This window comes from Copadichromis virginalis, linkage group LG4 (genome assembly GCF_057382275.1).
Source record: "Copadichromis virginalis isolate Kocher_CV1m ecotype Utaka linkage group LG4, C_Virginalis_male_GT1.1, whole genome shotgun sequence".
Lineage (NCBI taxonomy): Eukaryota > Metazoa > Chordata > Actinopteri > Cichliformes > Cichlidae > Copadichromis > Copadichromis virginalis.
In genome coordinates, this window is record NC_140621.1 from 29,591,710 (window position 1) to 29,615,574 (window position 23,865).

The 23,865-nt window shown below is 39.1% G+C and overlaps 2 protein-coding genes across 3 annotated transcripts; both read right to left on the reverse strand.

Annotated features, from left to right (window-relative positions):
• Positions 1–4,702: 4,702 nt before the first annotated feature.
• On the reverse strand, positions 4,703–22,405 carry LOC146711792 (alpha-2,8-sialyltransferase 8F-like). 2 transcript variants are annotated; one of them, XR_014920204.1, is made up of 8 exons: positions 21,658–22,405; positions 13,775–13,849; positions 13,569–13,643; positions 12,293–12,437; positions 10,148–10,260; positions 9,972–10,064; positions 8,170–9,893; positions 4,703–7,034 (listed from the first exon to the last, which is right to left on the reverse strand). XR_014920204.1 is itself a non-coding variant. In XM_085454793.1 (7 exons), the coding sequence occupies exons 1-7, from the start codon at positions 21,756–21,758 to the stop codon at positions 9,416–9,418; spliced, it is 1,080 nt and encodes a 359-aa protein (XP_085310919.1). In that variant the 5' UTR covers positions 21,759–22,405; the 3' UTR covers positions 7,288–9,415. The 2 variants fall into 2 exon arrangements, 1 of the variants encoding a protein (XP_085310919.1); XM_085454793.1 differs by lacking the exon at positions 4,703–7,034 and having other exon boundaries at positions 7,288–9,893.
• LOC146711793 (zinc finger BED domain-containing protein 4-like) lies at positions 16,290–20,856 on the reverse strand. The gene is made up of 4 exons (XM_085454792.1): positions 19,807–20,856; positions 17,784–18,844; positions 17,322–17,638; positions 16,290–17,113 (listed from the first exon to the last, which is right to left on the reverse strand). The coding sequence occupies exons 1-4, from the start codon at positions 20,008–20,010 to the stop codon at positions 16,758–16,760; spliced, it is 1,938 nt and encodes a 645-aa protein (XP_085310918.1). The 5' UTR covers positions 20,011–20,856; the 3' UTR covers positions 16,290–16,757.
• Positions 22,406–23,865: the final 1,460 nt, after the last annotated feature.

The following is a 23,865-nucleotide window of genomic DNA, read 5'->3' on the forward strand; positions in this document are numbered from 1 at the left end:
TCTTCTTCCTTCTCCCGCTTTTACCTTTCACAAAACTCACTTTTTTTTTATCTGCCCTATTCCAGTTGCTTAGGTTTTCAGTTTTTTCCCACTCCTACTCAGATTGCTCTACCTCAAGCATTACATGCCAGCTCAATGAAGACTATGAATCCCATTATGAACCCTAGCCTGTTTGGCGCCCTGGGCGAACACTCCCTCCCCAATGAGAACAGGACAAATCAACAATTGACAATGACTAATTAATACTAAAATCTGTAGCATATTGTATTGTTTGGAGTTTAGTCTGTTACTGTTGCTAGTTTTACCATTTCTTCTTGGATCGACTGTAACCCACATAATTTCCTTAGGGATTAATAAAGTATTCTGATTCTGATTGTTTCAGGATACATGAGCTGCCATTATCCAATCACACATCTGCTTACTTGTATCTTTTGCTCGTTTCTCCTTCTCCTCTTTTCTATTTTTTTCTAAACAGAGCACCTGATGGCTTTGAACTTTTCTTGTCCATCTTCCATTGATTTTCATTTTGCACTCCAATATGAACACCCATCTCTCAACCCGAGGATCACCACAACATAACCTAACAGACCTACACTTTAGTTCACAGGTTCACTTTGTCTAGGGTGCATTTCTGAGATTTCACACAACCCAGGATTCAAATCATGAATACATAATGGTCTTGGATTTACAACATTATAAATGAAATGTGCTCTATTTGGAAGCAGCCGGCCTTTTCGACGGGTTGTGTGTGAGACTTTAAATCATCAAACTGTAAATTTTAAATTGTTATTGATCCCTTTACCTCTAGTCCTAAAGCGTATATTTATTTTCTTACTCTTCTTATATATATTGTTTGTTTACTTGCACTGCTGTAACTGGAGCCTCGTCGTCTCGTCTCTCTATATATTGGATTGTATGTAGCGGAGATGACAATAAAGTTTACTTTGACTTCGGCAGAAAGCAGGCGCACCGAGGGCTCTAGCGCTCACTTTTCGCGTATAGAATTTCGAAAAAACATCAGTGCAAATTATAAGTCTGTATTATAATGTCTGGTGTTTTCGTGTTTGTTGCTTTGTTTTTATTTTGTTTTATTTTGCAAGTTGGTTATTAGATGCTGCTCCAGCCGGTCAGTGAATCCCCCGCCGCCCCGCCCTCTCCTCCCTGCGCCGCAAGCAGCAGGCGCACCTCGCAAACGAAGGGCGCCCTTACTCCCCGCAAATGGGCGATAGAAAACCGATCGGTGCGTATGCCATTCCCAATGTGTGCTGGCTGACGTCGGGGGAGCTTGAGTACAAGCATTTTTTTTTTGGCCAATGCCCGTTATGCCGCCCAATCAATCAGATGAACTCTTAATACCAACCAAACGCTTATGAACACATAAAAGCTTTCAGCTGGTGTTTCTCTAACTAAGTAACGAACAGCTGGAAAAATGAGAGAAGTGGGAAGTGATGATTTACTTGCTCTCTGTTGCCAAATGACTAATGTTAGCAGAATTAAATTCTTGCAGTGATTAGATTAATACTGGCAAAGCACTTTTTTCAAAATTAACTAAAAAAAAGCATGCCTTTAAAAACACATCTGATAATGTATTAATATTTTAAAATTGTATAATATTTTACTTAAAACTACATTATACAAGCATTTCACATATCAGTACATGCAAGTGTCCACTTTGTGGCAGCATTTCTTCACCACTATGTTGTCACTGTTGCATATATATTATACCTGCACATTGTTACTGCTCTTTTGAAACAGATGCCTCCCAAAACAAATATTTTTAATCAACTATTTGCTCAAATTACCACAGATATTCAGATATTCTTGTGTATTATGCTTTTGGTCCCTACCAAGAACTAACGCCCCAGTTCTTGACTGTTGTTTATTTTTGTTCCTTTTTTTCTGGCAGCTTGGTCCTTCAAGCTGGATCTCAACATTTCCCCCACTCACCTCGGGAACATGACCGAGACCGTGCATACGGGAGTCTGGGGCTCCACCCCAGTATTGGGGTTAGAAGTGCTGTTTCAGAATGTAGAGAGCGGGGGCTAGAGGCAACTGAAAGAGTGACGAGAATCATAAACTAGAGGAGCAACTAGAATTGGGAGCAAGTGGCCTGGAACCGCGAAAAGGAAACCTCACATGGAAAATAAGATAGGCCTGCTACTAGAATCCTAGAATCTGACTTTTCTAGACTTTTCTAAGAGAGACTAGTCATTTAAAAGGGTGTGATCAAAGCCCAATGATCAAACACCACTTGTTGTAGAGACCCACCTTTTAGCACATCCCAGCACACCCACTCACTTCACCAGATGCACCTTGTTTAGTTCTCTCACCTTTGATTGGGTGTGGTGCTTGTCCTTAATTGCACTCACCTGTCACACATTATATAAGGACTGCATTCACTTTTGGCTCACTTTTTCTTCACTCCCACACGGAGCGGCAGCAGAGCAATGGCAGTCCATGTGTGTCCTTCCTTCCTTCCTTCCTTCCTTCCTTTATTGATTTGGAGAATAAAAGGAAAACCCTGTGAATGATTAGATGACTGCTTATTCTTATTCTAATCGGATGAGCCCATGATGCTGATTACTTAAGCCCTGAGCCTTCCTTCCTTCAAAACACCACTGATCAAAGCCCACTGATCAATGGCCATGAGTACCATTCACAGAGAGTTGGGGAATGACTGCAATCACAGCATTGTAAGATGGCGAAAGATGTACCCTTAGGCCCCCACCTCGATTCAGAGATGGTCTTTCCCTTTTCACGTAAATAGCCTCCAGAGGAACCAGTGTTCCTCTGGTTTGAGCGCTGGCCTGTGTGGACTCCTAGCCTGACGAGTTAGCTCTTCTGTGTTGTGCCATCTGCTTCACCAGAGGTTGTTTGGTTTCCCTGATCTATAAATCTTGGCAATTCTCCTGGCACTAAACAGCGTACACTATGTTACTCTGTTTGTATCGGGTGACCCGATCCTTGGGGTGGACCAGTTTTTGGTGCAGCGTGTTTTGGGGTTTAAAAGCCACAGAGACATGGCGTTTAGAAAAAATGCATCTCAGCTGGTCTGATACTCCTGACATGTACGGGGTCATTAAGTGTTTTCCCTTAGGCAGCAGTTGTCCTTCTCTCCTGGATCAGCTGGAGCTTTCTTTTGGTGCCTTACCAGTTTTGACACATGTCCAGCTGGGATAACCACATTTACGAGGGGGCTTCTTGATGTGATGTTCATCTGCTTCCCTGGCTGCTGTGGCTGTGGGTGGGGATGGTGTTCGCTCTGTGTTGTAGTGTCCTGATGACACCCAGATGAACAGAATCAATCTTTTGGGATTTACTTACCTGGATGATTGAGCATGCATCAAGACATGTCATTTAAGGGAATGAAACACATGAAAAAAATGTTGAATAACAAAACTGTGATTTCCTCAAATTCTGTTCCACAGCAGGAACCAGGACCTTCAACAGAAAAGGGTGAAGCCAGGAGACTGGGTGTTCCTTAAAGTCATTAAGAGCAGTGAAAATAGTGGAGAGAAGAACCTGGATGTGTCTAAGCCATTGTAAGTCTGCCACACATGTCAACCACAAAGACAACAAATAAAGCTGAGGTAAAGCAACACTTTCAAATGCACTTTAAAACTATCTATGCAATGGAACCTGTACTTGTGCCCTAGTTTATCTGGTTATATCTTTTACTGTGGTTTTAGGCCTAAAGGCAAACACTTTGGCATCAGAAAGTAAACTTTCTCACAAATTCTATAAAGGAGACCTACCCACAGTTGAATGGCACGTGTATATATATATATATATAGACCCCATGGGGGTTCCAAGAGGACTCCCAGATGACTTTAAAGCACATAACCAGATAGCTGCAGGGTTTTAATCCATGTTCTGGTAGCTAACTATTATTAAAATGTTGATTGGATAAATTAACTGTATTACAAACAACAAAGATTCTTGAATTACTTTAGAGTTGCAAATAAGAGACTTTTGGAAGAGCAGAAAGATAATATACTTTAAAGGCATGTTGAAAGTCTTATCTTCAAAAATAATAAAAATAAATAGAAGCTTAGCAAGAGAAAGAACTCTTACTCTTCCCAAAGAGCCTGAAACAAGAAAAGTGGAGAAAATGAGGAGGAAAATCTTGTCCTAAAGGAATTGCTAGACAATATAAACCCTTGTTTTAAGGGGGGGAAAAGACAACATTATTCCAAACTTATTAGACTATAGTGGGCGGGATGCAGATGTTGAATTCATCTATCACAGGGGTGGGGAACGCCAGACCTCAAGGGCCAGTGTCCTGCAGGTTTTAGATGTGTCCTTGAACACAGCTGATTTAAATGGATAAATGACCTCCTCAACATGTCTTGAAGTTTCCCAGAGGCCTTGTAATGAACTACTCATTACTACTGATTCAGGTGTGTTGACCCAGGGTGATATCTCGAACCTGCAGGACACTGGCCCTCAGGGCCTGGAGTTCCCCCACCCCTGATCTATCAGAATAACTCTGTGACAGGATGTCACATGTTGGATTTGATTAAATATTTGTAGGTTTCACATAAGACCAAACAAAGTCACAGTGTAGGATGATTTGTTTTCCACCTTCAGTAGCAGGTAATTCAATTGCACATCAGCAGATTCTGCTGATCGACGCCATGCAGGACACCACAACATGACACATCAACAGGAGACGAGCATTTTAATAACCTGATCTTCCTTCATAACAATATCATGCACATCAGTTATATCGTTTTACAAAAATTGACATCATGGCATAATTTTACTGGCAGCTAACCCACGCTGGTTTTGTTTTCCAGAATTGTCAAGATGATTTTAGAGTAACATATTCAGGTGGAAATCTAAAAAGAAAATTATAAATAAATAAAAAGGTCCCATTCCCAGAGTTAAAGATGATTATTGTACTTCAGGTTTATGTCTTGCAAAAATGAGCCAACATTCCCTTCTCTAAGCAATCTTGCCAAGAAACATCTGGAACTTATTACATCATCTGTACCTTCAGTTAGGATTTTCTCAAAGACAAAGTTAGTGAGCTAGAAAAGAAGTACAAGAAAACATTTATTTTCCATTAATAATTTGTACACTTTATTTTAAAAAGACACAAGTGCAATAACAGGGAAAATGTCTTATTATATTATTGTTTCTGAACAAAAAAGTGGAGTGTGCCATGTGAGATTTAGAGCAACAAATACTTCCCTAGCAGTCTGTCTAATTAAATATCCAGGCCTAGTGTGTGGTTTCACCTCATTACAGGCTACAACTTGGCATGCCAACGCACTCAGTACACTCTGACAGCGCCTCAGACAGCAGCTCCATTACAGACTACGGGAACCTGGACACCAGTATCTCATAAGGGTGGAAGTACAATACTGTACAATAGAATACAATCAAACTTTCAAAATAAGATCCCACAGGTTTCAAAGTGTCCGTGATGGGGTTGAATTAGGATTGTGATTTCATGCATGAGGTGGGAAGTTGTATTTTCTAAAATATTTGACCAATAATATTTAAGAAATCTACTATCAGATCAATTTATTAGACATGCAGTTCTTTAAGGTAATCAAAAATGCACCTCTCTGAGAGAATCATACATTGTCGTGGTCCCTCGGTCCTACCTGGCTGACATATCAGGGTTTGTTTTGTCTCTCTCTAGGCTTCCGTTTCTTTCTCCTCTCTTCTGTCTGTTATTGTTTGTTGTTGTCTGTGCTGTGAGGCAGTACTCATTCGTGTTCCTACCCTTGAGTCTACACACCTGAAGATAATCAACCCCCTCTGGCCTCTGATCTCATCATCAGCCATTACTTAAGGTAGTCATTACTGGATTGTTGAACTACCTTGTTAGTTAAGCACTGGCTCCTAGCTTGTATTTTGCTCGTGTGTGTTTGCCTCAAAGGATCCGACATTGTCTTCTCCCTCTGCACAGACCTTCCCTTTCCCCTTCCTGGACTGTGGTGAGTGTGCCTATTTTGAGAGAGTATTGTACTGGAGAGACAATTGAATGTTTTCGGATGCAGTTTCACCATGGACCCCTGGAGACCCATTTTTCCACCTGCACTGTTAGCATATTCTGGTGAAAACGCTGTAAATAGAATGCACTAAACTTTAAAATCATAAAACATAAATTATCTGTCTGCATCACTAACAGCTTTAAGCATAAGAAAATTAAGTTGTTGTGAACCCATGCTTTCATTTAGTGTGAAACATGTTTAACAACCATTTAGTAAATACAATAACTGAGGCCTTGGTTATAAATTCCACGTTACTTTCCATGTCCGCAGGTCTGCTGGACTCTACTTGAGTCAGAGTGACTTAACTTCAGGAACAGCTATGAGGGTGTGTGCATGGCATCATGGGCCTGCCAGTTTTTTGTCACTAATTGCACATTCACCCCAGATGGCAAACTTCAGATAAGTATGACGAACAGTTACTCAGCCATGGTGTCTCCAGCTCTCTGCACCAAGGTTTAAGTGACTAAGCTCCCTTAACCTTATAGTTAGAAGAGAAGGTTGTATGTTACTTTTCTCTGGTAGGGTGTCCCTAGGCAAATTAGACAATTTTCATTTCTTCCTATGTTGAATGCATAGCCATCTATCATGAAATCTTCTGTCTATTAGGAAGTATCTCCAATGGTATTAAGTCAAGTGTCTTAGTGCCCTAGTGGTCAGTATATTGATAGGAGTTCCACAGAGATATATTTTAAGAGCTCTATTATTTACCATTTATATAAAGAATAAATATGTCATGTATATCTTTACACTATTTTATATGACACTTGAGAGCTTTTTCTTTTATCTGGACATTGCAAAACTGTTGTATTCTTTTGCTATATTTCAAATCTACCAAGAAGAGGCCAAGAAATCTATCAAGAAATGGAATGCTCATCATTGCTACAGTAATTACAATCGCTGGTCATAGGACTTTCTAATATTAGCTGTGCTTCTTATTGAAATCTGTATTTAAAAACACAAAACAGGATTATAAAAATAATAAAAGGGAAACAATGCATATAAATATATGTATATATATACACTAACCTAGGGCTGCTCGATTATGGCAAAAATGATAATCACGATTATTTTCACTGAAATTGAGATCACGATTATTTGACGATATTTATTTAACCCTTTAAGACCTACTATAGAACCAAGTCCACCAGAGCTTATATTATTTTTTTACATGCTGTAGTGCCATTTGTGGGAGCATTTCAAGTTGCTATACATCAATACAACTGTTATAGCCCATATTTTAATAATATGTATGCATTAAGTGCATAGTAATTACATAAATTGCAAAAAAGTGCAATAAACTGCAAAAAAAATTGAAAATCGCTTTTGTTTTGTTTACATATATTTCTACTTGGAGAAATTTAAGAGGTTTATCCCTCAAAACTTTAAATACAATAAAGTTGCAAAAAATAGTTTCCCACCACAGGAAATTTATTTTGAGTGTCTTCATAGTTTTATTTTGGAGATACAGCAATTTTTATATACTGCAGGAAAAACAAAAAACAATCCTATGATGCAAATTTGCAAAGAAAACAGCAGGTGCATCATTTCACTGTGGGAAGTGTTACGAACAGCTGATAGGAACGGCAAAGCGTGTTTCTGGAATATTATGTTTTTGTTCCTGCAAGCGCTTTTTATGCAATTTTTGCAAAGCTATATGTGGAACGAAACCGTGACCGAGGACAAGCTGATGGCATCAGATGTAAGTACAACTCCTCCGGTTTCATATGCAAAACAAATTATTGCGCTAGCTTACGCGGTTCAGGTTCTACAGGGATTTAAAAATAGTTACGCAAAACGGAGCGTGCTGCTCTGACCGGCTTTAAAGGGTTAACAATGACTTAAAAAAAATAATATAAAATAGTGTGCAACACCACTGAAGTTTTTTTTTTTTTTAACTCTTTTCAACCAACGGCAGTCACTCTCCAAATAACTTCTGCTTAGCTTTCCGAGCTTCCCTCGGGTCCTCTTAATCAGCGGTCTCCAACCTTTTTTGCGCCACGGACCGGTTTATGCCCGACAATATTTTCACGGACCGGCCTTTAAGGTGTCGCGGATAAATGAGGGAGGGGCTAATAATCGGCTCAGTCATTTTTAATGATCGTTGAAAGCCCAGATCGTAATCGTGATTAAAATTCGATTAATTGAGCAGCCCTACACTAACCACAAAAATGCCCAAAAGACAGCAAGTTTTTAAGCACTTGAGATACTAAATCTTCCAACTGAGACATCCAGATAAATCTTTCCCCACCTGGTTAGAGAAGTGAAAGGCACCACACTTTTTGATATTTATGTATTCATTTGAATTTCATTTTCCTTTTATAACATACTGTTAAAAACAAAATATACAAATGTTCACAATATGTTGCCGTTGCTACAAGAGATGTCAGGTGTGATAATTCACAGCTTTATAATGCAGTGTTATGCTAAGAAACCTTGCATAATACTCCACGTAACTTGGCATGCACCTCACAAAACACGTAACTACACATCAGCGCCAATGTGTAGTTACACCAGAGGATACCCACAAAGGTCTAATGTCTCTTGTGGAAGCAAAAGCGGGACCTTAATGGCAGGAGGCATGTCATTTTAACATCGTGGCTTATTAGGGGCATTTCTGCATGACAAAAATCAATGCTAATACTTTAAAAATACCAGCCTAAAAGGCAACATTCCCATCTACATCAGACACACCTAAATACTGGTACAAATATTGCATAAGAAATTGTTCTGAACAGAGGTTTTCACTCTAAGTGCAAATTTTACAATTACATTTTTACATTTACAATTAACAATGAGATAAAAAGAACTTACACAACTAACATTTTACCAATAAATGTATGTTGCCACTTTGTGGCAGTAAGTTTTTTATCACCGTCTGGTCACTGCAGTGACGAAGCATAACACACATTTGTGTGATTTTATCAGGCACTACACATTCATTACCAGCTGGTACTAAAATACAAAGAGGTTAATAGTTTAAAAAATGTCAAAATAGGCCTTACATTCAGTGTATTCGTTTTCTTTCTAAAAAGCTTTTCAGCACGAACGTCTTCATGTAATGGAGGTATTTCAGAATATAAGGTGAGATCAATCTTTCATGAGGCACTAGACTGAGAGCAACTGCCTTACACAGGCATCAAACTGCATTAAAATCATTCCAGACTCCAAATGGAACATCTGTTTAATAAATAGGGTTAAAGAGGCACTCATCAGTGCAAATGTCTTGGTTGCTGGAAGGTAAGGAAGGTGTCTATGTGGCCATTTTCCATCTTTCCACTAACCAAAAATAATGTCTAAATTTTCTTAAACACATATGAAATGAATTGAGTGTCTAACTTCATCCTGAGGCTATAGAGAAGGCACTTAATTCTGCACTTTGCTTCTGTGCTGTTGTCTATCCCTGGGAACTATTTTTCATCTGATTCACAGTCTCCCAGGTGAAGCCTGAGTACCCCTTCAGTGTGCAGCTGCAACAAGCGGTTAAATTCAGCTGGCATTGCATGAAAACTCGCTTTAGCTGGTTTGTCATCATAGTAGTGGTTAGTCAGGGTATAGAGGCCATATGGGTGATTACTAAAGGGCCAGAATCCATACAGATGTACATTTTCACACAATTCCAGGGCCATGCTAACCATAATTAATCCAGTGCTGAGCCGCCTTTCTTTCAGGCCTTCAGAGCTCCAGAATTGAGCCAGACTGTCAAGGTACTGAGGGTTAAAGAAAACAGGTTGAATAGGGCTTTTAAAGTCCTCTATTGTATATGCAACTCGCTGACACACAGCAGTATTTATACCAAAGGAGAAGGCAGGAAGGAGCAGCAGAGAGTTGCCGTACTTGCGAAGACTCTCCACGAATGGAAGGCGGCGTCCCACCAGGGAGCCATACCTGTGCAAAAGAAATAGCTGACTTTGAGCAACAACTCATAAGTAATGTGAGGTGGCAGCAACTTTTTTTCTTGCTTACCTCTGTGTGAAGATGCTTGGATTTGCTGTCACAAGGGTAGTTTTGCTGCCAACATCTTTCTCATATCCATTTTCCAAAGGAGGTAAGTTGCACCTGAACAAACAAAAAAGTAGACACAGGAATGGTTATGTGGAATTTCCACTCTGAATTTGGTCTACATTGGACACTTTTCTCACCTGATAACAAAGTCAGCTGAATCAATCATTTTTCCACAGCTGCTCTCAGACAGGATCCCACCATTCCCAACTACTGAACAAGTGTCCCATTTCTTACTTGAAAAAGGATTCTCCTGGAATAGACAGCGACAAATAAGGCATTATAAAAAAAACATTTACCATTGTTGCTGATGTCAAATGTTGAAGCAAAAAGGATTTATATATAATCTTTCCTCTTCAATTCACACATGTTTTCTGTCAATTTAAACTGATACTGAACTAAATCAGCATTTGTTGCTTTGCTGGTTGAGATGCTACTATATCACCTTAGCTTTTGTGGTTTGGTAGCTTACATATTTTTATATCTCTCATTCTGGATTTGACTTTATTTTTGAAACACTTCATAACAACTGACCGAATTGCAGTCGAAACAGAGTAATTAAAATGTTTAAAAAAAAAAAGATAACAAGAACAGAAGAATAAATCAGTACAGGTACAAACAAAGAGCAAGAGGTTAAACACAGATAACAACTCACACTGGGTTAAAAGCCAAGGAGAAAAGCTGTGTTCTTAAATGATTTTTAAAAACAGCAAGAGATGGAGCCTGCCTGGCAGCTCATTCCACATTTTAGGAGGCAAAACTGCAAAGGCTGTGCCTCCTCTGGATTTACAAAATGTCTACGGGACAATCAAAAGCATTTGGTTATCTGATGTAAGAGCGTGAAGGCATGTAAAGGTGAAGCAGCTCAGACAAATAAGAAGGGGCAAGACCATTAAGACACTTAAAAACAAATAAAAGAATTTGAAATGGATGAAATGACTGCATGTCTGTTATTACTATGCAGTTTTTCTGCTTCTCCTTTTTTTATACTGGTGTATACTTTATAGAGCTGGGCGATATATCGAGTTTTTAAAACATATCGATATATTTTTATACGAGATATAAGATGTGACAATATCCTTTATATCGATATAGTCTATGTTACGTTATAATTATAGTTGTGGAGCCGCAAGTTTGCCTCTCTTTCGTCCACTTTTGTCTCTACGCAACGTTACTCCGCCTCGCCTTCACTGAAGACAACTCCCCCTCCTACCCCATCGCTTCACGTGCAGGCAGCGACAAGACGGACACGGCAAATCTCCGTTAACGAGTTACTGCGCATCGCCCCATGCGTGGGGCTGGACGGCGTCAACGTGCTAACGAGCTAAACATGCTAACGAGCTAACCGCGCTAACGAGCTAACCGCGCTAACCCTAAAATCCTTTCATTCTCTCAAAAGTTGATAGCGCGCCTTATGTATGAATTCTGGTTGTGCTTGGTGGCCGCGAACCGATATTATGTGGTACACGGCGTTCAGCAATCTGTCAAAAATGTTTGAGTACGACTTTGGTAAGCTACGGCGCTGCACCGCTTGATAGATTGTCGGCGCATTACGGCTACCGAGGAGCTTCGCGGAGTGATACGTACTGTGCATCAACGTAATATTACCGTATTGTGTGTGTATAAGGACCATAAATGGCACCTGTAAGAGACGTGGTTATGAAGCGGATTTCAAACTCCAGGCTGTCAGTCACACAGTAAAACTTGGGAACAGAGCAGCTGTGAAATCTGTCTGTCTTTGTTATTACGCTCAGCGTCTTTTAGTTTACATTTTGACTGCACAATTGTGAGCTCTTTGTTTAGCACAAAAACAACCTTGTTTTCTTTTATTTATGGAGCATTATTATTTAATGAATGCTCATAATTTAATTTTGAGTAATTTTTCATGTACATCTGTGCTGTATGTTAATAAAAGTGCCTGTGTGACATCTGGGACACAGCTTTGACTAAGAACTCTTTTTGTTCTTACTTTATGGCTTAAAAAAAATATCGAGATATATATCTTATATCGCCATCCAGCTAAAAAATATCGAGATATGAATTTTGGGTCATATCGCCCAGCCCTAATACTTTATACTTAGTTTGTATCCGTTTGAGGGGGTGTAGCATTTAAGTTCCTGTTTGTAATACTTCTAAAAACATATTTTTAAAAGTGATGGTGCATTACTTACATATGGCTGTGTATGTATTTACATAAGCAAGCCCCAGCCCCTCCCGCCTCTCTCACACACACACACACAAACAAACAAACAAACAAACAAACAAACAAAAACAAAAAACCCTACCTTTGTAAAAATGCTGAACAGCTCTTTGTTCACCTGTAGAGTCCTCTTCTTTTCCCCATCATAAACGAGCTTCAACCCCACTGGAGTGTTATTCTTGGTAATGATTGCTTTGTCAATGCCATTGCACTTAAGTCTCAGATCAGTTCTGGGGAATATAAAACACTTTGTTGACACAGGCTAGCTATTTACCAGACAAACCGGTTCGCAGTTATTAACTGGGAACAGAAATATTGCTTTTCTCAAAATACAAGCTATCTGGATTGTCATATACGGTAATTTCATATTATGCAGTAAATTAGAAGAATATTTTAGGAAATAACATTAGTTTATTAAAAACATGACAATGGTTGGATCTCGAATAAAAATAAATTTTAATGCCATTATAAGAAATGCATATTAGCCATGTGTCTGAAAGCCTGTGTGACATCTAAGAAAACTGTCAATATTTAAAGTTGATGCTTGTTTAATTTATACTAACAGACATTGCCAATCTAAATGAAACCACTGCTATCGGTCCCTTAACGTAATGCCAAGGAATACCATTTCTTTAATGCTTTTGATTCTCTTCATGTTCATTGACGTGTTCAGTGAAATAGTTCAGTGTGAATAAATAGACAGAGAGAGATGAGACATCAGTACACCCACAGGGCAGGAGAGCATACAACAGGTGAGTGAGGGGAGGAACAAACATTGATCAATATAAAGTTAAACAGGAAAAGGTTAAAAATAAAATAAAAGAGCAGTGTATTACAACACAGTTAGCTTTAGTAATCGGTATAAAAAAATCTTTCTTTCAGCTGTAGGTAACAAATACAACAACAACTCCTGTTAATGTTTTATGCAGCTCGAGCTAATAGAAAGTCTCAGTCACATAGTCTTAAAGAGATATTTACCCACATGGTAAATATCTCAAGTATTCTTTGTTGTGCCTACAGAGATATTATGTCAAAGTCATCGTCCCTCATTGCAGGGCTCCTTTGGTTTAAGCTACTGGCTCACTGACTCCTACATGAGGCTGATGACACCTGATACCTGATAGGCTGATACCTCAATCAAATCTTTGCATAAAAAAATCCTGTTATCGATACACTATTTGAATATATTGTGGTAGGGATCATATTATGCTTGCAGAGCTCATCTGTGACTTTAATTTTATTTTATTTTTAATTAAAAATTTACTCGAGCAGACACACACACTCCTATTTAGTAAAACATTTTACTTTGATCTGTAATTTCTATAGAAAAAAATTGGAAGTGTTTGCAAATTGGTTCTTACCTGAATTTTAAGTATTTCTCCTCCTGCTTCTTCCAGGTTTGATTGTAACGCTCTTGTACCTTGCTAATGATTTCCCTGTGAAACACACAAACACACAGTCAACAGAATCATATCTGCACAGCTGACTTTGCACAGCTCATTTTTGACGATGGCATAAACAAAGAGGTTTCTCAGGGAAATTCTGAGACTGTTATGTTTTCTCTCACTTGCAGCCTTTGCAAATTTCTGAGGGCTTTGCGGCATGTTTCTTTTGAGAAGCTGGTTGGTGAGGCTTCACATGTCTGCAAAAAAACACAAACAAACAACAAAAACAAAGAAAACTGGTCAGATTAAGTAATACAGATCAGGAAAATGCAGAAAAAAGAGATGACATATTATAACAGCATTTCATTGTTGTTGTCAGTTGTTCACACATCCTGGTGTGAACAACTTAGTGATTCAGAGTGACGTATTGTTCCAGTCAGTGTCAAGCACTGTACTTAAAACTTGCTTGTTGTCCTTTTTTTCCAGTTTGTGCAACTAAATAATTATAATACGTAATATAATATAATTATATTACATCATATCACAGCAACTGTTCCTAATTTTTACTCAACTAAACTGATCCGACAACTTAAGTAATTATTTACAAAGGACAGTTGGACTGAATGATATGTTATCCTGGCTGTTATCCTTCCAACCTCCATAAAGATTAAATAATCTTGCATGCAATTGGTGTTCATGACTTAAACACTTCTTCGTGCAAATGATAGCCTCAGTTTCCTGTTCCTAGCTGGCAGCAGTGACAGTGTGTGGTCACCTGCTGCTGTAGCCCACCTGCTTCAAGGTTCAATATGCTGTAAGGAACCTTGGAGTCATTTTTGACCAAGACATGTCCTTCAATGCACATATTAAACAAATATGTAAATATGTAATATGCTTTCTTCCATTTGCACAACATCTCTAAAATTAGAAATATCCTGTCTCACAGTTACGCTGAAAAACTAGTTCGTGCATTTATTACTTCCAGGCTGGACGACTGCAATTCATTATTATCAGGATGTCCTAAAACCTCCCTGAAAAGCCTTCAGTTAATCCAAAATGCTACAGCAAGAGTTACTGACAGGGACTAGAAAGAGAGAGCATATTTCTCCTATATTGGCTTCCCTTCATTGGCTCCCTGTTAAATCCAGAATTGAATTCAAAATCCTGCTCCTCACATACAAGGTCTTAAATAATAAATAAAAAAAATAATGATAAAAAGAAACATTTTATTGCTATTAATAGTAGCTATGTGATATTATATCAAGACTTATGTTTGGATAGGGTTTAAAATATTTAGTTTAATGAATCAAAACTAATTCAGTCCTACCTAAGTGGTAAAACGGAATATACACAATAATGCAACAGCCATCATATACAGCACACCATATCTATGTCAATCTTTGACAGGGGTGCGTTGGTCTAAATAAGGCTTGCTATTCAAATAATAAATAAATAAAGCAATGCATATTTACATTTACAAATTTAGCCACAGTTATAAAACTATAGAATTATCTGTCTTAGATTGCAGAAAATTTGTTTTGCAAGCTGATCGATGAATATCTTTCATTTCATAGAGACTTGGGGGGTATTTCTCAAAGTCTGTCCTGCTTAAGCTCAATGTATGTCTCAGTCCGGGGGTTACGACTGCTGCAGAAGGATCGAACTAGAGTGAAACGAATTAAACTGAGCAATGAATACAAAACTGCATGAATTAGTGTAACTTACAGTTTAAGTGTATCAGCAGAATTCAGCTAAAGGGCCACAGTAACTTTCCTGGGCGAGCCTGGACTCCCGAGGTCCTTAACCCTTACGCTGTCTCACTCAACAGCCTAATATCTAAATGTAGCTTTAATACAAGAATTTTATCATGTCTTTTTCAACACTTAACACCTTTTAATTTTCATATTTCAAAAGGTTATTACATTTTCATATTTCAGATTTGAGGTATATTTCTTCAGCTCCAAAAAGGCTGAATATATTATTTAAATATCTAGGCTACAGGTCCATATGTCCCCAAACCTTGACCCCAAAACGCTGGCAGTCGCATTATTTATCAGAAAACATCATAACAGAAATACTGAAAAAGTCCTTTACTTTTGACACTTTAGCTTCACTTTAAGGAAATGTGCTTAAGTGTGCCTATGGCACACTTATTACTATTTGGCAGATTTATTATTGTTATTATTATTATTACCGTTATTCCCACCCCATGCAGCAGACTGTGACAGCACTGAGCAGCTCCTTCAGTGGGAGACTGCGGCACCCACGGTGTGGGACGGAGAGATTTCACAGGTCTTTCCTCCCCACTGCTGTCAGACTCCACAATAAAGACTTTAACTGATCAAACGCACACATCCACACATGTGCAATAACACTAAGTGCAATAATCTTTTCTGGCATCGTTGTTTTTTTACTCAGTTGTATATAGCATTTGTATTCTATTTTTATCTTATTGTATATTTTTTTCTACTGTATATAATATTTTATTTTATTCTATTCTGTACAGTTGTGTACTGTATTTATTCTTATTGTATTCTAATTTTTGCTTCATAACTTTTGCACTGTCCACTTCCTGCTGTGACAAAACAAATTTCCAACATGTGGGAATAATAAAGGTTATCTTATCTTATCTTATTCCGCTTAAAATTTTGATCACGCCCCACAGCTTTGAGACAACCCCCATATTTATTATACCGTTTCATACAGCTCGATAGGGAATGGTGTGCTATGGGCAGAGGTGGAAAGAGTACTCAAAATTTGTACTCAAGTACAAGTACTGTTACACTGGTTAAATTGTACTCAATTACAAGTAAAAGTACTGGTGTTAAAAAAATACTTGAGTAAAAGTACAAAGTACTGTTCTCAAAAACTACTCAGAGTATTAATTACTTTTTAACAGACTGATGTTTTATTCTGTTGTCAATAGCAGGCATTCAACTTGATTCACCAGTATAAATATTTATGTTCAAAGCACATTTTTCAGATGAACAAGGTATAGAAAGGTAACTTGTTTTGTAAATAAATGTAGATATAAAAGGAGGAATTTTGTTTGTTAAAACAATGACAAAAATGTTTCTGAACATGCGTAGAACCATTTAAACTTTTCCCCATACACTGAACAACAGGCAGGTAAGTGTCTTAAAGTCTTAGCATTTCTTTCACACTTTACTTTCTGAACCTTTTGTTCAGTTTCAGCAAGAGCTGGTTTTCTAAATTAACAGAGGCAATCCGACTTCGTTTGGCAGTGAAGAGTAGACCAGCACAGCTAAAAAGTCGTTCACACGCAGCAGAAGCAGGCAGAGCTGTGTTCAGTTTAAGAGAGAGGTTTTTGATGGCTGAGAAGGAGTGCAGCAGCTCCATGGTGTCTGTGGCACAAGCAAGATAACCATCAAGCTCAACTGCACTTTGCAGCCTTCTGGAGATTGGTCTGGAGAAGAATTCATCTTCATCAGATGACTCTCTTTGCTGATCCTCACTCTCATGCTCTGTCGTTTCAAGATGTTGTTTGATGTATGTCAAGGCTGTAATTGCAAGTAGATAACACAATTTTGTTATTTAAATTTCAGTGATTATTCCTGAACACAAATTTAAAATCGGCAAATTCTCAAAAAGGATTGTTTAGTATTCAGGACAGACCATCAATAACTTACAATGTATTAGGTGAAATACTCACTTAAGCATGTGTTCAAATGTAAAAATACACAAAAATGGGATCACATGAATCCTTACCAGCCTCTGTTACATCTGCTCTGTCAGTCCAGGAAGTCTTGAACTTGGGTAAGAGGACTGCAGCTGCAGCCAACTCTGGATCCTCCATCATCGCTCCAAAACGCTTTTGAAGGCCATTTTGCAGGGCTCTGATGAGTGGCACGCATGTCTTGCTTGATGTCTCCAGCCTGCTAAGTTTGGACAGTAGTTGTTGGATTACTGGCAGGAGCCATCCCATAAAGGAAGTGGACTCAGACTGAAGGATGTTTGAAGCTTTCACCAGTGGCTTCATGGTGGTACAGTACTCCCTTAGGAATGCAACTTCTGCAGGACTCAACCTGTAAGACACAACAACAAAACCCACCATGACTATAATAGGGATCTTCTGATTTAATATTAAGAGTCTGCTCACGTTTTTAACCATCCATTAAGGAAAATTCACAAAATTTGAAACCATATTGGTAGGTGTCCAATTTTACTCACATTTTCACCTTGAACTCCTCACAAATGCTCCTGATGGCATCTTCCCCCTTCTCATCAATGATGCGTATTATCCTTTCAATGGCAAGGTAGGTTGAATTCCATCGTGTTGCATTGGGACGAATGATCTGTAGCTCACACTTGTCCTCTACCACTTCATTAGCCAAATGAGATCGGCCAGTTTTGTTCCAAATGGCCTGGCATTTTGCAAAGGTTGCACGGGAGAGCCTCTTGTAGGTTTCATTCATGCTCTCTGCTAGGGCAGCATCAGTTGTTGCCACAAGGTTTAGCAGGTGACATGCACATCGCTGATGAGGCGGAAGTTGATACTCCAAACCAGAGTCTTCATCAAGAATTGCACTTGCCTCATGGTAGTCCCTATGGTCAGTCAGGTCAATAATTTCTGGGTCTGCTTCATCTTCAGCTTCATCTGCATCATTTTGTGCCCCAAACATGTGGAAGGCCTTGACAAAGTTGGATCCACTATCAGTTGTGGTTCTTACAACTTTGCCTCTAATCTTGTATTGGCAATGGATATCATCAAGCGCACCAGCAAGCATGTCAAATGTGTGAGACCCTCTCAATCTTTTGCATGCTAGTGCTGCAGATCTTCTTTCCAGGGACGCTTCCTCTATCCAATGGCATGTGACTCCAAGGTAACTTTTCTGATGAGCTGACCAACAATCAGTAGTGGTAGCAACAAATTTGACTTTATCCAATGCTGCAACCAAAGTCATCTTCATGTGATCAGCAGCTTCACAGATTCTGGCACGGACAGTGGGTCTGGAGATGACTTTGGCTTGAGGTTGTAATGTGGTAACCAATTCTTTGAAAGATGGCTGTTCTACCACTGCAAATGGCTGTAGACCCTCACATATGAAATTGATGACAAGCTTGTCAACAGTTGCTTGTGGAACATGTTTGTTTGCAGCTCTCAACATCAGGTCTGGTAACTTGGCTTGTGTATTTGCTGAGAGCTTGTTTGGTGTGGCTGTGGTCTTTCGCTGTCGAGATGTTGATGCCACAGTGATATTGTACTGCTCAGTCTTCGATGGATGTTTCCTCTGTAGAGATAAATATTATCATACGTCAGGTTCATACATTACTTCATAACATCACTGTGATTAACACTAAAAGAAAACACATTTTTAAAACATTATTCAACTAGACTTGAGCTAATCTTTGATTGTTGAGCATAGTATAAAAGAGTGGTGAATTGGTCAAATTTTGCAGATATATTGCTATATTTATTCACAAGTGTAAACCAATTTTGAACGATCATTGCAAAAAACATGAATTTCTGTATACATTCTAAGTTCTGTAATCTGTATACTATCTGTAAAAAGAGTATTGACCAATGTATCAGTATCTAAATTTTTAACTCCTTTTTATCAGTATCACCCTAAAGTTTTCAGTATTAGTCAGGTCCTAAAAATACTAAGAGAGCAAAATATGTGTATCTAGCAAATCTAATTTAAGAAAAGGGATCACATACACAAAAATGCTGCCCATACAGCTAACAAATAAAACCAATCCACATTATGTTCTTTAAAAAAAGATATCATATTGGGAAACATATAACCCTACTGATTAAGAGCCATGTCACTATGATAGACCTATATCAGGCCAATGATACTGATCAACTGATCCATCAATCGGGCTCTGGTACATGTCAGCTGAGAGCTGGAAGATTAATTTGAGATGCAGCTCAGCACTGTGTTCAAGTTTGTTTGTTTTTTTGTTTGTTTGTTTTTTTAAATAGGCCAGCTGATTGTAGGCCTGTGAGTTTTAAATGACTACAAGTTTAATTTATTGTAATGACGGTGGTTATCCAAATAATAAGCTAAAACATTCCTACAAATTGTAGCTCAATTATGCATGCACACACGCACATTAGCTAGCTCCGTCTTATTTTAATATCAGGCTAACCAATGGCGGTGACAATATCTTAGCCAAACTAGTAACCTTAACACACATGAAAAATAAGAAAGCAATATCATACACGTATAGTTGTAAAACCTCTTACCTCAATGTGTTTTTTTAGATTAGATGCTGAAGTCTTGTAAGCTGAAATGACTGTAGAGGTCAAACAAAGTTTGCACTGCATCTGGACGCTGTCTCCTTTTCTTCCTCTGTACACGAAAAATTCCTCCAGGTATAGCCACGGGCACGCGTCCTCCGTCTTTTCTACGTCGTTTTCATGGTTGACAGTGTTGTCCTCTGTCTCCATTTTGGCTTCTTTGTCTCCAAATCTTTCGTCTATAAAGTAGTTTATACTCCACCATTTAGCACCTCCAGACACCTGTGCCTGCTGCTGCAGCGGAGTTTATTCTTTGCTTACGTCTTAAATTGGCGCGGTTGCGATTGCACGGCCTTATTGGCTGCAAAAATGCAGACGAAAGGTTTGAATATTAATTCAAATTGTGGGCGTACTCAGTAGTGACTTTTGATTTTATAAGTAGCGAAGTAGATTACATGGTGTAAGTTGTACTCAAGTATGAGTAAAATTACACACTTGAAAAATTACTCGTAAAAGTACAAGTACCCAAAAAATGTACTTAATTACAGTAACGTGAGTATTTGTAATTCGTTACTTCCACCCCTGGCTATGGGAAAGGGCCTGAAAAAAGGTCCCAACCCAGGCCACTTTGAAGGTCCACCGCTCGGCCATACTTTGTCATAGAAACATCATTTAAACTTCTACAGGTCACAAGACTTTGGACTTTTATTGACCAAATCCATGTTGTGAGTCTGGAGAATAATTTGAAAAAAAGGTCTTTCTCTTCCTTTCCCACCCAAACCGTTTGCCCTACATGTATAATTTATACATCAAAACGTAGCTATCGTTGTCTACTTTCATCCAGTGTCTTCCTCACTGAGATCATATTTACGGTTTTCACACAAATGCCATCAAAGCGCAGCCTCCTCCCTCTCTGTCCCCATAGACGGCCATTCTAAACCTGCTCTCAATTTTCGGTTCAAATTTAACATCAGAGCGTGTCTTTACACTGTCACCACGTCAGTATAATACACTCTACAGGCATGGAAATTTATTATGTTGTAGTCTGGAAGTTCCTACCACTCACAGTGAAAGAATCTTTGTGATCGGACCTACAGTTTTCTCTTGGGAACAATTTGTTTCAGAGTTTAATTCCTGTTTGCCGTTCTCTGTGTTTGACCCCAAATGCAGTGTGTGTGTGTCCCAGCGCCTCCTGCCACTCACACGAGTTACTATAGCAACCAGCCTTAACAGCTATGAACTGATGACTTTTTAAAACTCAACAGTTTTTTCCTCCAACCACATAGATCCTGTCTTCTGACAACTACCTTTGTTAATATGAGCTCAAAACATACTCTGACGAGTAAAATTAAGTGCAAAACCGTCATACCATTGTGAATGTAACCTACAAGCATACTTTAACAGCAAAAATTAAGTGGCAGATCACCCTACCTTTGTTAATAAGCGCTAGAAACACACTGACGGGTACAATTAAGTTCCAAGCCATGCTACTTTTGTGAATGTGACCTACAAGCATACTTAAACCGGTAAAATGAAGTGGCAAACCGTCCTGGCTTTATGGATATGAGCTACAAGCATACTCTGATGGCCAAAAGTGGCAAACCGTCAAACCTACTTAAATTTATGCTGGAATTACTCTGTGACAGCAGAAATGTGCATAAACTACTTACGGTAGGACGTTTTGCCAAAGTAGGATGGTTTATCAGAACACCGGCATAGGCACAATTAAAGTTTCTTCAGAAATGTTCGCTTTCTAGTTTCACATCTTTGTTGCTACTTTTATACGGTGAGCACAATCGTTCTTCCACAGCCGCTTTAGTTTTTGCTCTCTAGGCACAAATGTAGTTATGCACTCACTTGCCGTCCGACTTGTACCAGATGAGAGTGGTCATCAGGCTCCCCAGACAGACGAGAGTGATCATGAGAGACAAGAAAGACTTCGAGAGCTGTCCCCTCATACCTCTCCCCTCCTGTTAGTCTTTCCCTTTAGAGGCCCACCTTTGTCTGTCTCTCTCCCTCTCTTCCTCCTTGCCCTGCTTTTACCTTGCGCAACACGCGCTTGTTTTATCTACCCTGTCCCGTTGCCTATGTTCTCATATTTCCAAACTCGGTTTGCACTGCCACGAAGTACTTCACAAGCACACACGCCGGCTCAGTGAAGGCTGTTAATCTTTTTCCTCATGCATGTCTGCTGTTTTACGCACTCATCACTCCCGCCTCCCTCGCTCACTCTCTTCCTGTCTCATTTGCCTCTGTGGTTCAAATCCCTCCTCGATAAATTAAGCACCAGAAATTCAGTCATTTCTCTCTGTCTAGTATGATTTCTTTTCCGCCAGACTGGTCGAGACAAGTTTGAGCCCCTGTGCGCACTTCTGTTACTCTTGTTTCCTCTTGTTACACTTTGGTGGCAGTCAGCCGAGATGAAACCAATAGAACGTTCCTCCACATCCCTCTTAAATTCTCGCCACTTCTGCTTTGCTCGTCCGTTTCTTTATGTTGTCGCGCACCTTTTTTGTCATTTGCTCACACGATGAAAGTCCGCCATTTCTTCTCAACTACAGCTCTGTTTTAGCCCCATTCTCTCGGGCTTCTGTGTGTACTTTCCCCTCCCTCTGCCCACATTGGCTAAACCCCTCTGCACTAAAAGCACGTAGTAACATGAGTGCCCTGTACTGAATTAGCTCACAGTTGTCTCTTGACTCGACTGGTTCGTGTGTTGGTGAGTGTGTGTGTGTGATAAGAAAAACGTTCAAAATCAATGAGAGTCAGAGGAGGCAGGAGCCTATGATCGCCCCTCCAATCAGAGGGGCTCTTAAAACCTACCAAACTCTTATTAACGCACACAAAAGCTTCTTTGATTCGCGTGTGAAACTTTGCAAGCTTACAGCTGGTCTTTCTCTATGTAACTAACAGCTGGAAAAAATGAGAGAAAGAGGAAGCCATAATTTCTAACTTTTTCTATGTTGCCAATTGTGTGGTGGAAGTGGAATTAAATTCTTGGAGTAAATCATAATGAGGATTATGTTAAACTACATTTATGGGAATTTTTTTTCACAATAAATAACCATAAACAGATGGTTACTCCCACACTAATTCCAGTTGTCAGTGGTAAATTTCTTTCTCTCTCTCTCTCTTTCTTTGCAATAAAGGCATAATTCCTACATGCTATGGGATACCAGTTGTATATCACAGCAACTTCACTTTAAGTTTTTTAAGTTCTTTCGAGTTTTGCATCCATGTTTATTATAAGGCGTTTTCTGTTTGGTTTCAGCTGCAGCTCATAGGAGATGATGTCATTTCCACTCAAACACCCCATTAGCTATTTAAGCACATTAAACATTCATAATGTTTTAACAGAGGAGTTTTCCTCAGCCTTATGCAGTCCTGTGCGTGTAAGAAGCCTCAAGTCTCTCTAATGATGGAGGATTGTGTTGTTAACTTTTTATTGTACACCTGTCATGAGTAGTAATGAACAGGGTTGTAGCTGTGAATGTCTATATGTTCCCAAAGCTGCTCTGTTGGATTAAAATCTGATAATTTTGGAGGCCATTTGAGTACAGTGAACTCATTGTCATGTTCGAGAAACCATTTGTGAAACGGCATGTTATCCAACTGAACATATTAGCAGATAATGTACACTGGAACATGGTTAGCACAAACAGGGTGGGGATTTGAGACTTTGCTCAGTTGGAACTAAAGGAGCCAAAGTGTGCCAAGAAAATATCCCTCACATTGATACACCCCGACAGCAGCAGTCTGAACTGTTATACTGTTGATACAAGACGGGATGAATCCATGTTTTCATGTTGTTTACACAAATTCTGACTCTACCATCTTAATGTCACAGTAGAGATCAAGATTTTTCCAATCTTCTTGTCCAATTTTGCTGTTCCTATGTGAATAGTAGCTGCAGTTTTACATTCTTTGGCCATGATTATACTCAGCTGCAGACACTGACGCAAACAGCTGGAGGCTCCAAGTCTGAGTAGTCAATGGCGATGTCAGCGTCAACCTCAATTTTATTTCTCTAGGACATTTCATTGTATGAAGACATAAAGATAAAAG